This window comes from Dendropsophus ebraccatus, chromosome 8 (assembly GCF_027789765.1).
Source record: "Dendropsophus ebraccatus isolate aDenEbr1 chromosome 8, aDenEbr1.pat, whole genome shotgun sequence".
In the NCBI taxonomy this organism is placed as follows: Eukaryota; Metazoa; Chordata; class Amphibia; order Anura; family Hylidae; genus Dendropsophus; species Dendropsophus ebraccatus.
In genome coordinates, this window is record NC_091461.1 from 108,138,327 (window position 1) to 108,154,191 (window position 15,865).

The window sequence follows — 15,865 nt, forward strand, 5'->3', positions numbered from 1 at the left end:
TACAAGAATATAACTACCATAATACTGCTCCTGTATACAAGAATATAACTACTATAATACTGCTCCTATATACAAGAATATAAGTACTATAATACTACTCCTATATACAAGAATATAACTGCTATAATACTGCTCCTATATACAAGAATATAACTACTATAATACTGCTCCTATACACAAGAATATAACTACTATAATACTGCTCCTCCTATGTACAAGAATATAACTACTATAATACTGCTCCTCTATACAAGAATATAACTACTATAATACTACCCCCCTATGAAAAAGAATATAACTACTATGATGCTGCCGCCAATTTATAACTATATAAGCAGTATAATGCTGCCCCCTATATAGAATTACCATAGCTATTCCTATACCTTAGGCATGTGTTGTATTGTTCTTAGCACGTAGTTCCCATGTTTCCGTGCTCCAGAAGTCTTCTACAATAAACACTCTTTCAGCACGATGCTCGCACACTCTCTTAGCATGGCGTAGACGCAGGCTGCCCTGTAATTAGGACATTTAGCATGTCACCTTCTGCAGCCGATGTTTACGTCTCCGGATAAATCTGACTTGGCTCAGCCTGGGTCTATTGTAATGAGACCTGACATCATAGAATTCTAATCAACGAGCAGAGAACAATCCATCCCATGTATGAAAATCTTCCATACAATCAGGCTCTGGGATATTCTAACATTTCTGTACATTAAAGCCTCGCAGACCTTGTAGATCAATGGCTGGATCCTATAAAGAACTTCTCAGAGTGATTGGGGGGTATAGGATCTTCCATGATGCCCTTGTGTCCTTACAAAGTATAGGAAATATGTGCTTATAATATCCTCCCATGATCCGTGAGCAGGAGAGGAATGATGAGGATGTACTGATGAGAGTGGACAATCCTTAAAGTTTCACTGTCGTAGTTTTTTTTTTTTTTTTTTGCAGAAATCAATAGTACAGGCGATTTTAAGAAATTTTGTAATTGGGTTTATTAGGCAAATATGTCATTATCGGCATTCAAAAAGCCTTTCCCCAGGTCCCCCCCCCCCTCTCTCTCATTCACTGCTCACTATCAGAAAATTGCGACTCTTTTACATCAGTCGAGCCCTGTGTAATCTATGGAGGGGGGAGGAGGGAGATTAGTCGACAGCAGAGAGTAGAGAACAAAGGATTACACAGTGAGAGCTGTGCAAAAGCCGGTATTCAGACGTCAGTGCTGACTTCAGAGGAGATAGCTGGTGGTGTAGCTTTAAATTAACTCTTTGTTGTCCTGTTTTGGTGTCTCATCTCCCTCAACCCCTCCCCTCTCCATAGAAAACAATGAAGACAGGGGGGAGACCTTCAAACTCTTTTTTCATGATAAAAATGCCTTTTTCAGCTAATAAACCCAATTACAAAGTTTCTTAAAATCGCCTGTACTATTGATTTCTGCAAAAAAAAAAAATAATTAAACGACAGTGACACTTTAAAGGGGTTGTCCGGCGATAAAAAATTATTCACAGAATAACACACATTACAAAGTTATACAACTTTGTAATGTATGTTATGTCTGTGAATGGCCCCCTTCCCCGTGTTTTCCCCCACCCACGCTAGACCCGGAAGTGTGGTGCATTATACTCACCGCATATCGTGTCGTCCACGGTCTCCGATCGTCAGCAGTGACGTCTTCTTCGGGAGCTTGGCGGATCTTCCCGAGTGCCGGCCACCCTCTGCAGCGTCATCCGAAGCTCAGCCGCGATTGGCTGAGCATAACTGTGCTCAGCCAATCGCGGCTGAGCGGCTGATGACGCGGCCACATCATCAGCTGCTCAGCCCCGATTGGCTGAGCACAGTTATGCTCAGCCAATCGCGGCTGAGCTTCGGATGACGCTGCAGAGGGCGGCCGGCACTCGGGAAGATCCGCTGGCCTCCCGAAGAAGACGTCACTGCTGACGTTCGGAGACCGTGGTCGGCACGCGACAGGTAATGTATAGCGCACCACACTTCCGGGTACACGGGTGGGGGTGGGGGTGGTGGGACACGGGGAAGGGGGCCATTCACAGACATAACATACATTACAAAGTTGTATAACTTTGTAATGTGTGTTATTCTGTGAATTTTATCGCCGGACAACCCCTTTAAGAGAAAAAAGGGATTAGTGCAAATCCTCACAATAGTGAGCTTTCCAGTGCGATTCAGAGATTAAAGGAGCACTCTAGGCTAAATTGTTGTGCTTAGTGCAGGGCTGGAGGGAATAGAACATGACATATAAATTCTCTTGCCCCGAAGCGCCTCTTGCAGGAGCTGATGGAAACCCCATACACCATAGTCGTTAACGGTCCTCAAAAAGGGGAGGGGCCAACCACAAGGGGTTGACAATTGGGTGGGGTTGGAGCACTGGTGGGCGTAACCACAAAAGTGTAGCAGAAGGATATCTGCTCCAGTAAAATTCCTCCTAGTGTTGCATCAGGGGGGGAATGGGGTCCCCTGTTTTGACAATCAGTGAGGGGCCCCCTTTTATTTAGCATTTATTCTCCATTTTCATCAATTCCTACATATTAGAATATTCACTCAATAATAAATTGATCACAAAGTGCTCTCCTGCTATATTCTGTGGGGAAACCCAGCAGTAAGTGTTTAGTTACCCAGCAGCGCCACCATAGGAGAAATGAAGTATTACAGTGCTCATTCAAGTCAATGGCTTGTCTGTGTCAGGTCCTCCGGAGTGAGAGACGCTCTTTGTAGCCACTGTACACTCTGGACAAAATCTTTAACATTAACAAAGCATTCTTTATTATATTGTATGACGTGGACACCCCCTTTAACTGCCTATTCGGGCCATCACATCCAGTAGATGATGGGGTACTCTTATATAACATTTCTTACACATGTATGACTTGCACATTCTGCAGAAATATAAAATATGGCTGTGTGTGCTGACCTAGCAACACCGCAGATCCTCACCCACAAAGGAAAACATGTGGATCGCATCGACGTAATGCACATAGTTACTTTTGGCATGATACCATCCGTGTAAGCTCCATGTATTTATATTATTACACTAGGGGGGTTCCAGCTGTGAATAAATCCCTCGCAGCCGCTGATGTTCCTATTAATCGTACACAGATAGCTGTATAAATATGACACCTACATTGGCTGTGTAGAAGGAACCTCCCAGGCCTCGGGCCTGTGCCACCTCACTGAGGCCTACTCTGCCAGACACAGAATCCTGGAGCCTTCCCCGTACACGGCCCTATCAGCGAGCGCCATCAACTAGATGAACCATGATTAAAAGTGCTGAAAGGCTGGGACGGACCTCGGCTGCCATACATTCCATATCGGCTTCTCGTTCTGGAGAGATAACCCTGCCAGCCGTTCATCTCTCTGAGGTAAATAAGATGGATAAAACCCAGGTATCAGCTCTGACTGCGATGAGGAGCACTCCAGGTCCATTTTATATATCTCCCATGCCAACGTTTTTCCTCTTTTTTTGCGAACAGCACCACACTTGTCCATTGGTCATGTCTAGCATTGCAATAATATCCTATTTGATTAAGAGTCATCAGATAGATCCCTCCCTATACCCAAACAGGGAGAGATCTATCAATCATGCCTGATAGGACTTGGAGGAGCCCCGAGTTATCATCCCAATTTCTTTGTCTTTTAGGCAGTATGAAAGTAGTTCCAACTTCAGCAGCCACCACTAATCAAATGCCGAACGATCGGGTTCGGATGGACTCGAGCATGCTCGAGGTTCGCTCATCTCTAGTAGTAGTATGTTTTGTCCAGAAAATCCCTTTAACACATTCCGCTGCAGATTTTTAAAGTAATCATACCGCCATATAGTGCTTACATAATAGTGGAGATTTAATAGTATCATTTAAGAGTGTCATATGTTCCTACAATAGCAGAGTAGCTCTCTGTCGCCACCTTTTGGAGGTAGCATCTACTGCTTTACATATCCTTCTACCCAGGATTCTCCATGGAGAGTGCACATGATATACATACTTCCCATATGACAGGATCAGATGTATCGACATGTTGGCAAACTGGCCCTGCCTTGGTCACAGACGTTGGCATTGTGCCCCCCTATGTTCCTTCATGATGTGTCACATTACCTCATCATTACTTTCTGGCGAATGGCATCACTCACTGAGTCACGCCAAGCAATGTGTGTGCCAGGGGGTGTTATTATCTCACCTCAAATAGCTTTAAAATATACTTATAAGTTGTAATTTCTTCACATTAGATCACATAAGGGAGAGGCTAAAAACTTTTTTTTTTTTATTTTAATTTTAGAATACAGCCACAATGTACCTGGATAGCAGTGTTATTTAGTAAGGTGGCACAAGGTTATTTGGCGCTGCTCTGACTTATACGTGCCATGTGAGACACCTGGATTCTGAATACTACATCATGTGCAAGAACCTGTTGAAATTCTAGTAATTAAAGGGGATATCCAGCGCTACAAAAACATGGCCACTTTCTTAAAGAGACAGCCCCACTCTTGTCTCCAGCTTGGGCGGGGTTTTGCTGCTCAGTTCCATTGAAGTGAATGGAGCTTAATTGCAAACCGCACCTGAACTGGAGACAAGAGTCGTGTTGTCTCTGAAAGAAAGTGGCCATGTTTTTGTAGCACTGGATAACCCCTTTAATAGAAGGGGACCCCGTGCAGGATCCTCATCTCTTTCCCAATATCACTGGGTGGTAACCAAGAGGGTCTCTTGCTCTGGAAGACCTGTCCTGTCCTTCATTACAGAGACAATCCATTGACATGAATAGGCACTGTGTAATGCTTCCTTTCCCCTGTGGTGGTGCTGCAGGGAAACTAAACTATTATTAGTAGGTTTCCTCATACAGTGTTGCTGGGACCTTGTTGGTGAGTGTATTATTAAAGGGGTACTCCTGTGGAGAAGAAAAAATTCTATCACATTAACTGGTGTCACACAGTTATATAGATTTCTGATTTGCATTTTATTTAAAATGTAAAGTACTCCAGTACTTATCAGCTGCTGTATGTCCTGTAGGAAGTGGTGTTTTCTCTTCAGCCTTTTAACACCTCTGTCCGTGTCAGGACCTGTCCAGAGCAGTAGCAAATCCCATAGACAGTTCCTGTCACAGAGAAAGGTAGCAGCAGAGAGCACTGTGTCAGGCTGGAGAGATAATACTGCTTCCTGCAGGACATACAGCAGTGGATAAGTACTGGAAAACATAAGAATTTTTTAAATAGAAGTAACCTAAAAATCTGTATAACTAACAAGAAGGGTTTGTCCAGAGTAGAGTGCCCTGTCTCTAGGATTTTAATATTGATGGTCCCTAGGATAAGCCATTAATTGGTGGGTGTCACAGTAACGCAGCCCTTTCACTGTGCTGATCAGCAGAGACACCAGAGCTTGGTCTTCCCCAACCAAACATTGAAGGGCATCCCTTGTACATACAAGCGTCTGACTGCTATGTGGCCATAGGTAGAGGGGGTCTAAAGGATGGTGGTTTCCCATCACACGTCACCATTGAAATGTTCACCCAGAGGTGTTGGGAAAGCTACCCCTTGCGGGCGGTTAGGGATTGGACATGTGAACAAGCATAGGAACCCTATTGGGTTTAAAGTGTCAGTCATTTTTTTTTTTTCCATAAATCAATAGTAAAGCCGATTTTAAGAAACTTTGTAATTGGGTTTATTAGGCAAATATGCCATTATCTGCATTCAAAAATAATTTTCCCAGGTCCCCCCTCCCTCCTCTCTCTCTTTCACTGCTCATAATCAGGAAATCTCTACTCTTTTACATCAGTCAAGCCCTGTCTGTTCTATGGAGAGGGGAGGGGGGAGGAGGGAGATTAGTCGGCAGCAGAGAGCAGAAAACAGAGGATTACAGAGTGGGACCTGTGTGAAAGCCATATTCAGGGGTCAGAGAGGTCAGTGCTGACTTCAGAGGAGATAGCCCGGTGATGTAGCTGTAAATTAACTCTTTGTTGTCCTGTTTTGGTGCCTCATCCCCCTCAACCCCTCCCCTCTCCATAAAAGAACCAAGAAGACAGAGGGGAGAGCTTCAAACTGCTTTTTCATGATAAAATTAAATTTTTCAGCTAATAAACCCAATTACTAAGTTTCTTAAAATCGCCTGTACTATTGATTTCTGCAAAAAATATTTAAAAGACAGTGACAATTTAAGGAATTGACCTATAGGGATGTGGGGCATATCAGCTCTGGAAATTTTTGTCATAGATGGGGAACAAGTTTCAAATGTTTTCCCACTACTGATTTGCTATGGTGTCCCCCATTACCCTGTTGTGTTACTTATATAGAAGAGAAGTAGGGAGAGGTGAGTACATTAGGGAAAAAGGTCACAAAGCGCACGTCCCATGACAGGTATTTAAGAGTTGCACTGCCGTTACAGGTGAAGTCACTGCATCGCCCTGGCCTAAGGGACGCAAGAGTACACTATGCAGCCAGAGAAAGCGATAATCTTATTTGTGCCACACCTAAAATGTTGCATCTTGAGACACGTTTTAGCTCAGTGTTAATGAGAAGAAGGAGATAGTCTGTATGCCGGTACATCTGGTTGGGTAATTACATTGCTCTGTATAGTGCAGCTTATGAGCGGGCCTGTGTATGAATGTAAATCAGATGTTCAGCTCTGTAACATCAAACTCCGGAGGTTTACAAGCGCTGTCTAACAAATAATTAGCATTTGGTAATAAAAATCATTGCCAGGATTTGGCACGCTCAATCACAGATGGCAGTCAGACCCGCAGCTGTGGGCATGTTTATGTCAATCTGCACATTTTACAGTTACGAGTTGATGCAGGAAAGATGAGGGCCCGAACCTTATATATACAGTCTGCACTAGATCCCAAACCTTATATACAAAGTGACAACGAAAGGCCTTAAAAAAAAGAGGATCACATGATCCTTAATGGATACTCACCTCTCCAGGATCCAGCCCTAGATTTGTTTTCTCCATGTACTGATCATAGAGATGTGTGCAGGGAGGGAATAGAGAGGACTGTTCAGCAGTAATTGTATGACCACACAATTCTCTCTGTGATTGTAGAAATGAGAACAGGGAGAGGATAGAGAGCACTGTACAGCTGTAACCATATGGTCAAACCGTTCTTTCTGTGATCATAAAGATGAGTGCAGGGAGGGAATAGAGAGGACTGTTCAGCTGTAGTTGTATGGCCATACAGTTTTCTCTATGATCATAGAGATAAGTGCAGTGTGCGGTAGGATGGGAGGACTGTGTAGCTGTATGGCCACAAGTTCTCTTTATCATATATGTAAGTGCAAGGAGAGGATATAGGGGACTGTGTAGCTGTAACTATACAGCTATTCATTTTTTTAGGATCAGGCAGAATGATTAAAGGGAACCAATCACGCCAAAAACGGCCCTAACACTCACCCAGCACGCTCTGTATACAGTCCCATCTGTATACAATCCGCAATCTTACTTTTATAATCTCCCGCGCTGTATGTAAATTCCGGGCAAGTAGTCATCTTGGCATGTAGCTGCTCCATGTAGTCACGGTCCTGCGCGGTGTAATACAACAGCGTCTTCTCCTGCTGTACTGTGCATGTGCGACGTAGTAAAGAGATCGCCATGCAATGCCCGTCCCTGGGTGACGTCACAGGAAACCCGCCCAAGATTGTGACTACATGGAGGAGCCACATGCCCAGATGACTACTTGCCCGGAATTTACATACAGCGAGGGAGATCGCGGATTATATACAGATGGTGTGTAGGCTACAAGGGTATGTTTGGGAAGCGTGCACTGCTGGGTGATGTACCAGCATGTTTCCTTAGTGTTAAGGTCGTTTTTGGCGTGATTGGTTCCCTGTAAGAAACTTTTTTGTCTGACCATTACAGGGATACTCAGCATTATTGTGGTGAAGGGGATCTGCTTAGGGGCCTGGTTCAAGCTTTAAAGGCATTGTCCAGTGAAAATCTTTTTCTTTCAAATCAACTGATGTCGGAAAGTTATATAGATTTGTAATTTACTTCTATTAAAAAATCTCCAGTCTTCCCATACTTATTAGCTGCTGTATGTCATGCAGGAAATGTTGTTTTATTTTCAGTCTGACACAGTGCTCTCTGCTGACAACTCTGGCCGAGATGTCAGCAGAGAGCACTGTGTGTCAGACTGAAAATAAAACAACACTTCCTGCAGGGCATACAGCAGCTAATAAGGATGGAAATACTTGAGATTTTTTAATTGAAGTAAATTACAAATCTATATAACTTTCTGATATCATTTGAATTGAAAGAAAAAGATTTTCGGTGGAATTTCAAACGGCTCCTCTTCAGCCAATCAGTGCTCCTCTTCAGCACTGATTGGCTGAAGAGGAGTCGTTTGAAATTCCCGGCTCATCTCTTCAGCCAATCAATGCGCTGAAGTGGGGAGTCGGGGATCTCGAAGACCTGCTGCGCGGAGCAGGTAACGTATGCTCTTGGCCGCGGCGGTGGGGGCGATCAGAGCGGCGGTGGGTGGGGGGCGATCGGAGCGGCGGGGGTGGCGATCGTGCCGGCGCAGGGTGCTGCGGATGAGCGGGGGGCCGGGCGGCGGGCGGTCGGACTATCGCGCGACAACTGTTTACATGGAACGATCAGCGAATTTTTGGCAAACTACGAACGACGATTTATGAACATGTTAAAAGATCAAAATGAACGATTTTTCGATCGTTCGCCGCGTTTACACGTACGATTATCGCTCGAATTCGATCGTTATCGCGAAAATTCGCCCGATAATCTCTCCGTGTAAACTTAGCATTAGGGTACTATTACACGGAACGATAATCGGACGAATCGGCCTGATTCGGCCGATTATCGCTCCATGTAATAAATACAACGATCAGCCGATGACGACCATCATCGGCTGATCGTTGATATAGGTTCTGACCTATTTTCGCCGGGGGCGCCGACTGCGCACCGCTGTGTGTAATAGCGGTGTGCAGCCGGCGACTGACGATATACATTACCTATCCACGTTCCAGGGCTGCTGCTGCCGTCTTCTTCTACCCGGGTCCTGCGCGCTCTAGCTTCAGAGTGGCCTGTCAGCTGACAGGCCGCCCGGCCAATCACAGGCCGTGGCGGTCCCGGCCTGTGATTGGCTGAGCGGCCTGTCAGATGACAGGCCACTCTGAAGTTAGAGCGCGCGGGACCCGTGGAGAAGAAGACGGCAGCTGCAGCCCTGGAACGTGGATAGCTAACATTTATAGTTAAGCAAGGGCTGCAAGGACATCGGTAACGATGTCCCTGCAGCCCTTGTTTAACGATTATCAGGCCGTGTAATAGGTCCAGTAAACGAGCGACGATCTAGCAGATCGCTGCTCGTTTCAGGTATTATCGGGCCCCTATCGGCCCGTGTAATACCACCCTAATAGTACCACTACATGATACCACCATATAGTACCATTCTGTAATTCAGGCCTTACTAAGGACGAGGCTGTGTGTGACAGAGGGATGGAGGAGACGAGGACAAGTGGGATGTTCCGATGGCAGCACACACAGGGCGTTCCTTGTACACTTGTCCTACCCTTCATTCCTGAATGTCTCACAATACTTTTACCTTCCTCATGTGGAGCACAGCCAGGAGTCTGGTCTCTGCTTAACTCTTTGGCGAAAACTTGAAGTAAACTGGAGACAAAAAAAAAAATACAAAAGATACATTCACATCACAAAGCAGCCTTGCCATTGGACGTCCCCCTGATGCATTTCACCTTGCACAGTGCCAACACACAATATAATACACTTGGGGCACTCCGGCTGCGGTTGGCATCTCCTGAATGTCCCTCTTTTATTTCGTACTGGTGATTATTAGAATCCAGTGGAGTCATTCAGGCTGAATGCTGCTCCAGTGTCACCGTATCACTTCGCTCTGTTCATTCTTACCAGAATACGATTCCTGCTTAATGGCCAGTCACTTGCAAAGCTCTACGTTCCAGATCTGACCTGGCGCCAATTCTGAAAACAAGCATTAACTTTTCGCCTGCCACAAGGTTAATTCCCAGTATGATGCCCGAAATTGGAGTGTAACCTTGCACTTTACATTACTTATGTGGTGTACCCCCCGGAGGTGTTATGTCGGAGGGACGGCCGGTCACTTGCTAGGTGTTGTACTGTGACAACACTCCAGTGGGATGGCCGAGATACAGCCCGACCTTAATATGTTGTCACGTGACGCCAGTGCCTGGTGGGCACACAGGTGTGATGGCACGCCCGAGGTAGAATAGCAAAGAGAAGGATACTGTCAGAGACTCAACCCATGTAGTACAGTGCTCTTCCGGTATGTTGGAGAATAAAATAGAATACTTGAAAAAGAAGAACAACAACACCTGTGCCCGTGTATTGACCTTTGCTTTCAGTCTTCGCACCACCTTATGCCCACTAGCGTTGGCCGAACCATACTAATGGGTGACACAGGCCCCAGACCTTGTTACCTGGGTTGAACGGAATGCTGGGGGTTCCCTGCTGACACCTGCGCTGCGAGACAGAGTTCCTAGGCTACTGCAACTTTGCTCTGTCCCGATCAGTTCCTAGCTCTGTGGCTCTATACCGGATACTGTTCTGCTCTGTGACTTTTCCTTGTCCACAGCATGGGTTGAAGTTATCTTTTGGCTAGTCCTCTCCTAAGAGGTTTAACACTGAATAGTGCTTGGTGCTAGGTGTCAGAAGGTTGGTAACAGTGTGCTGTCTTGCGTCCTACCCATGCGGGGAACTAGCTAAGACTACTCCTTTTGTACCTGGCAGAGGGCCAGGGCCCAGATACGACCATTGTGGAGAGCTATCTAGCTTGCGTCCACACTGTCCCGAACAGAAGACTCTTTCTCCTCCTCCACCCATGGGACTAACTTCCTCTACAGCCTGTAGGGTGCGCTGTGATTGGGTGAAAAGGGTGCAACAGGAGAACGGAGAGGTGATAGGAAAGAAGAAAGCAGAAATCCTACTGGTCTACAGATTCTGGTAATCAAAACAATAACCCTTTGCGATACTTCAGCTGTGCAGCTTCCATACATCAATACATAATACAGCAATATCTAGTGGCCAACTCTTAAAAATACTTTCATCATACTAAGACCACAAAAAGACTTTTGCGAAGGGTGTAAATAACAGTAACACCCCTAGTGGGACACCACACTTATGTTGCATCATGTTTTATGCAGCAGTTATATCCAGAGCTGCGTTCAAAATTCTACTGAATTACGGCAAGCTCTCAGGGCCTCATAAATGTCTGGTATCTCTAACATGTAGGGGGGGCATTTATCTAGTCTGCCAGTCTTAGATTAAGCCCTGCAACCTTTTTTTATGTAAATCCTGCAGTAACTGCATCTGCCACATGGTGGACACAGAAGTCTACCCCTGCCAACAAGCATAAAACATGGTAAATCAGGTGTGGGAGGAGGCCTCACCTCCTCCATGCCTTGCTGCGCACCACCTTAACTGCACTTCATTCCCGGCTGCATAAGACAAGCTCTATTATAAGTCTATGGAGATCGCAGAGAACCAGGGAGAGAAGCACACTGTCATGCACTTCTTCCAGTAATATCTAGAGATTGGTAGGGGTCTAAACACTAAGGCCCCATGTACACATCCATGGCCATTTTACAGTCAAGAAATACTAATCAGGAAGCCTATGAGAAGGCTTCAGGAAATAGTATTTCCTTACCGTAAAAAAAATAAAAGTAATAAAAAAATAAAATAAAACTACATATTTACCTGCTGCTTGGCAGCAACAGTGTTTTCCAGCTTATTCTCTCCGCTGTTGTGCCAGAGCGCTGGGGGGAGAGCACACTTTCTTGTGGACAGCAAAGCAGTATTTGACAGGGTGAGCAGCCAATGGCTCATCGCCCTGTCAAACACAGTGCTGCATTTAACTGTATGCGCTCTTGATTGGGAGCGTGTACTGTTAAAGAGCCAGACACAGCATGCGCTGACACTGACCTGGTCTGCCTAGCAGTGCATCCAGAATTCCAGCCAGATTCTGGATGCTCAAATAGGGTACTTTAGGCCATCTGTGCCAAAATTCTGGTAAAAAATAAGACATGTCATATAAGATTTGGACCTACTGTATTTTCCAACTGTGTAATAGCACATTGTTCATTGTTTGCTGGGATCAGAAGGAATAAACGATCATAGTAATGATCCCAATAACGATCATAGTAACAATCGTAACTAACGACTATCGTCCTGTGTAATACGGTGAACGATTTCAGGTTAACGATAAACAATCTTGTTTCTGATCATTTATCGGTAATCCTTATAAGTCGAGGACCCTGTAATAGGACGCTTAGTTGGTGGGAGAACAACTTCACACTTTAGCCAATTTGGGTAACATGTGTAAAAATACGCATAAAGGCAGCCGCAACAATTGTAATAATTCTTAACAGGTAAGTCATTCTGGTGGGAGATATTGCGGTGCCTGTCCCTTTAAGGACCAGCCACAGGAAAAACACCAGAACATCTGTTATATATAGGACACATTGCTCTATGGCAGATGAAGGGAGACAATTACCAGGATTTATGGTCCGAGGCTGACTGCTCTCCGATTCACTGATGTCGAGAAGTGTTAAGGGCAGTAAATCACAATGTGAACAGGCGTCACAGCCCTTACATAGTGTCAGAGGCATAGCCAGGAAACTTAATGTATCTCCATATATCAGGGTTTCCTAATGTGCAGCTCTCCACTCCATGCAAAACTACAACTCCCAACATGCCAGCTGTCAATGTAATATGGGGGCAGCCGCAGGTTGGGGAACACTGCCCTATATATTAAGAATACAATTATACGGTTTATGTTGTTGTTGGAGGATGTTCTGACCTGTTTCATGCACTGTTCAGTGGCGCTCCCTGGTGGCGGATCACAAGTCTCATTGTTATCATTGTATCACCAGGGATGAGTTTGAAGAAGATGGATACTGCCAACCGTACAGAGGAATCGCCTGCGCCCGATTTATCGGGAACCGGACTATCTACATGGAGTCTCTGCACATGCAAGGAGAAATAGAAAACCAGATTACCGGTATGGAAACTAATACATAGATCCATACATACATTATGTCACATGACTTTACTTTCCCAGGAATTTCCCTCCCTGTCTTCCAGGGGCCTTAGTCTTTTTCTTATTTTTACATCAGCAGAGCCATATGGGGCATGTAGTTTTGGCAGAACGTTATATTTTTAATGGCATTATTTAATATAAAATATATATATAAATATGAAAAATTATTAAAAATTAAGAAATTTTAAATGCAAATTTTTAAATTTTTATATTTGTAAATTATAATTTTTTTTTATTTTATATATATATATATATATATATATATATATATATATATATATATATATTGCTGGGTCATTCTTGTAAAAATTGCATATTTTTTTTAAAACAATGTCTATTTAAAGGGACTCTGTCACCTCCAAAACACCCGCTAAACTCATTATACATAGACACTATACAACGCTGATTCTATATCTGCAAATTTTTTTAATTTTTCTTTGCTCTTGCATTCCTTTGCTATAAGCCTACAAATGAAGGTTTTTGCAGCTCAGTTCCATTGAGGTAAATGGAGATGAATTGTAATATCACACACAACCTGAGGACAGGGGTGGTGCTGTTTTTTTGAAAATGTGGCTAACCCCTTTAAAAGAAGTTTTTAAGGATTCAAACAGCGTTTATACCCGAAACAGCACTACTCTTGTTCAAGTGGCTGTGACTGGTATTGCAGCTTATCGCCATTGAAGTAAATCGACTGGGTTGCAATACCAGACACATCCACTTGAACATGAGTGCAGCAGATGCATTTCTCCAGTCCTTTCTAGTCTGCTAATCCATCTTTCCTCTTTCAGCCGCCTTCACCATGATCGGCACCTCCAATCACCTATCCGATAAATGCTCTCAGTTCGCCATTCCATCCCTGTGCCACTACGCCTTCCCATATTGCTCCGAAACATCTTCGTCACCAAAACCGCGAGACCTGTGCCGGGACGAGTGCGAGATCTTGGAGAATGTCCTGTGTCAGGCAGAGTACATCTTTGCCAGATCCAACACTATGATATTAAGGACATTAAAGCTGCCGAACTGCGAGGACCTTCCTCAGCCAGACAGCCCTGAGGCCAGTAACTGTATACGGATCGGAATCCCAATGACGGACCCTATCAATAAGAGTAAGTGGTGGCAATGACCTCACCCCAGAGGCAAGTAGGCATTTGTGCAGTTCACGTCAAGGTTTTTTTATTGGATTTAAGCTTAACAAATTGCTGGTAATCCTGTGCCAATGTACAAACCACAGCGAGGACTGCGCCAAGTCCTCAGACTCACAACTCTTTTTTTTTTTGGCTTAATTTTTTTCTCTTTCCGTGGTTCCTATAGTTGTCATTACAATAATTTTTTATTTAGGATTGTGTCAGGTCAGCGATCACTTGCTCCTCGTTCCCCACTCACTGCCAGCGCTATTACATGTGTTGGCAGCGGGGGCGCTGGGAGCTGCCCGGGTGATCACTAGATCATCCGGGCATGCCCATAGAAGATAGTCGCAGTCTGTTTCCGCCGCTCCTGTTACATGGAGCGATGGCAGCATATTGCTGTTATCAAGATCATTTACTTTTCAACGTGTTGAAAGACAACGATCAGCTTTGGCTGTCCAGGCATGATGGGAATTGTAGTTTTGCAACAGCTGGAGGTACAAAGGTTCCCCATCCCTGCTCTAGACCATTGGTGTCCAACCTTTGGCCCACCTGCTGTAAAATTACAATTCCCATCATGCCTGGATAGCCAAAGCTTTAGCTTTGGCTGTCCAGGCATGATGGGAATTGTAGTTTTGCCACAGCTGGAGGGCCGCAGGTTGGACACCACTGCTCATGACCCTTGGGAGCTGATCTGTGATTGGCCGGATTTTACACCACGCATTCCTATTTATATTGATGGTATAAAACGTGTGCCTTCTCATTGCAGACCATAAATGCTACAACAGCAGCGGAGTTGATTATCGAGGCACAGTGAGCGTCACCAAGTCAGGGCGCCAGTGTCAACCGTGGAATTCGCAGTACCCGCATACCCACGCGTTTAACGCCATTCGCTACCCGGAACTAAATGGGGGTCATTCCTACTGCAGGAACCCCGGAAATCAGAGAGAAGCCCCCTGGTGTTTTACGTTGGATGAAAACGTCAAGCACGAGGTGTGCGACATTCCAGCATGTGGTAAGCATGAATTATCTTTGTATATGATATTCCTGAGTATGACGAACTTGCCCTACTATTATTGATTACTATACACTGTTAGGCTTGAGTTTCCCACAAGGGGGAGCTATTGGAAGAGTAAACAGTAGGAACAGCACCCCATGTGGTAAACTTTGCAATTTGTAAAAATAGTAGTGCAAAAGTGGACATCCCCTCGAAGCTCTGGGTTTATTTGGTCATACAATCCCTGTGGGACAAACTCCCATTGCTGTGGCTAGTGAAGAGAATCCTGCTACTTTTCCATACAAGATTATGGTGCAGAATATACAACATGAATAGAGATTGGAGTTTTGACCTCCCTGATCATTAAAGGGGTTATCCAGCGCTACAAAAACATGGCCACTTTCCCCCCTACTGTTGTCTCCAGTTTAGGTGCAGTTTGCAATTAAGCTCCATTTACTTCAATGGAACTGAGTTTCAAAACCCCACCCAAACTGGAGGCAACAGTAGGGGGAAAGTGGCCATGTTTTTGTAGCACTGGATAACCCCTTTAAAGCCTGTATGAACTTGTATCTCTTTAGGGTGCGTTCACACGTACAGGATCCGCAGCAGTTTTGATGGTGCAGACTTGATGCTGTGTTCAGTTATTTAGATGAAATCTGCTGCGGATCCAGTACGTGTGAACGTACCCTTAAAGGGATTGTCCAGCGAA

The 15,865-nt window shown here is 44.7% G+C and overlaps 1 protein-coding gene across 3 annotated transcripts in view; it reads left to right on the forward strand.

The window, feature by feature from the left end:
* The window catches only part of ROR1 (receptor tyrosine kinase like orphan receptor 1), a 192,839-nt gene that overhangs the window by 159,652 nt on the left and 17,322 nt on the right, over nucleotides 1–15,865 (forward strand). For all 3 annotated transcript variants that reach the window (XM_069981375.1, XM_069981376.1, XM_069981377.1), the window contains 3 exons: nucleotides 12,869–12,996; nucleotides 13,824–14,141; nucleotides 14,929–15,174. In XM_069981375.1, coding sequence (XP_069837476.1) covers nucleotides 12,869–12,996; nucleotides 13,824–14,141; nucleotides 14,929–15,174 — 692 coding nt within the window. The remainder of the gene's footprint in view (nucleotides 1–12,868; nucleotides 12,997–13,823; nucleotides 14,142–14,928; nucleotides 15,175–15,865) is intronic.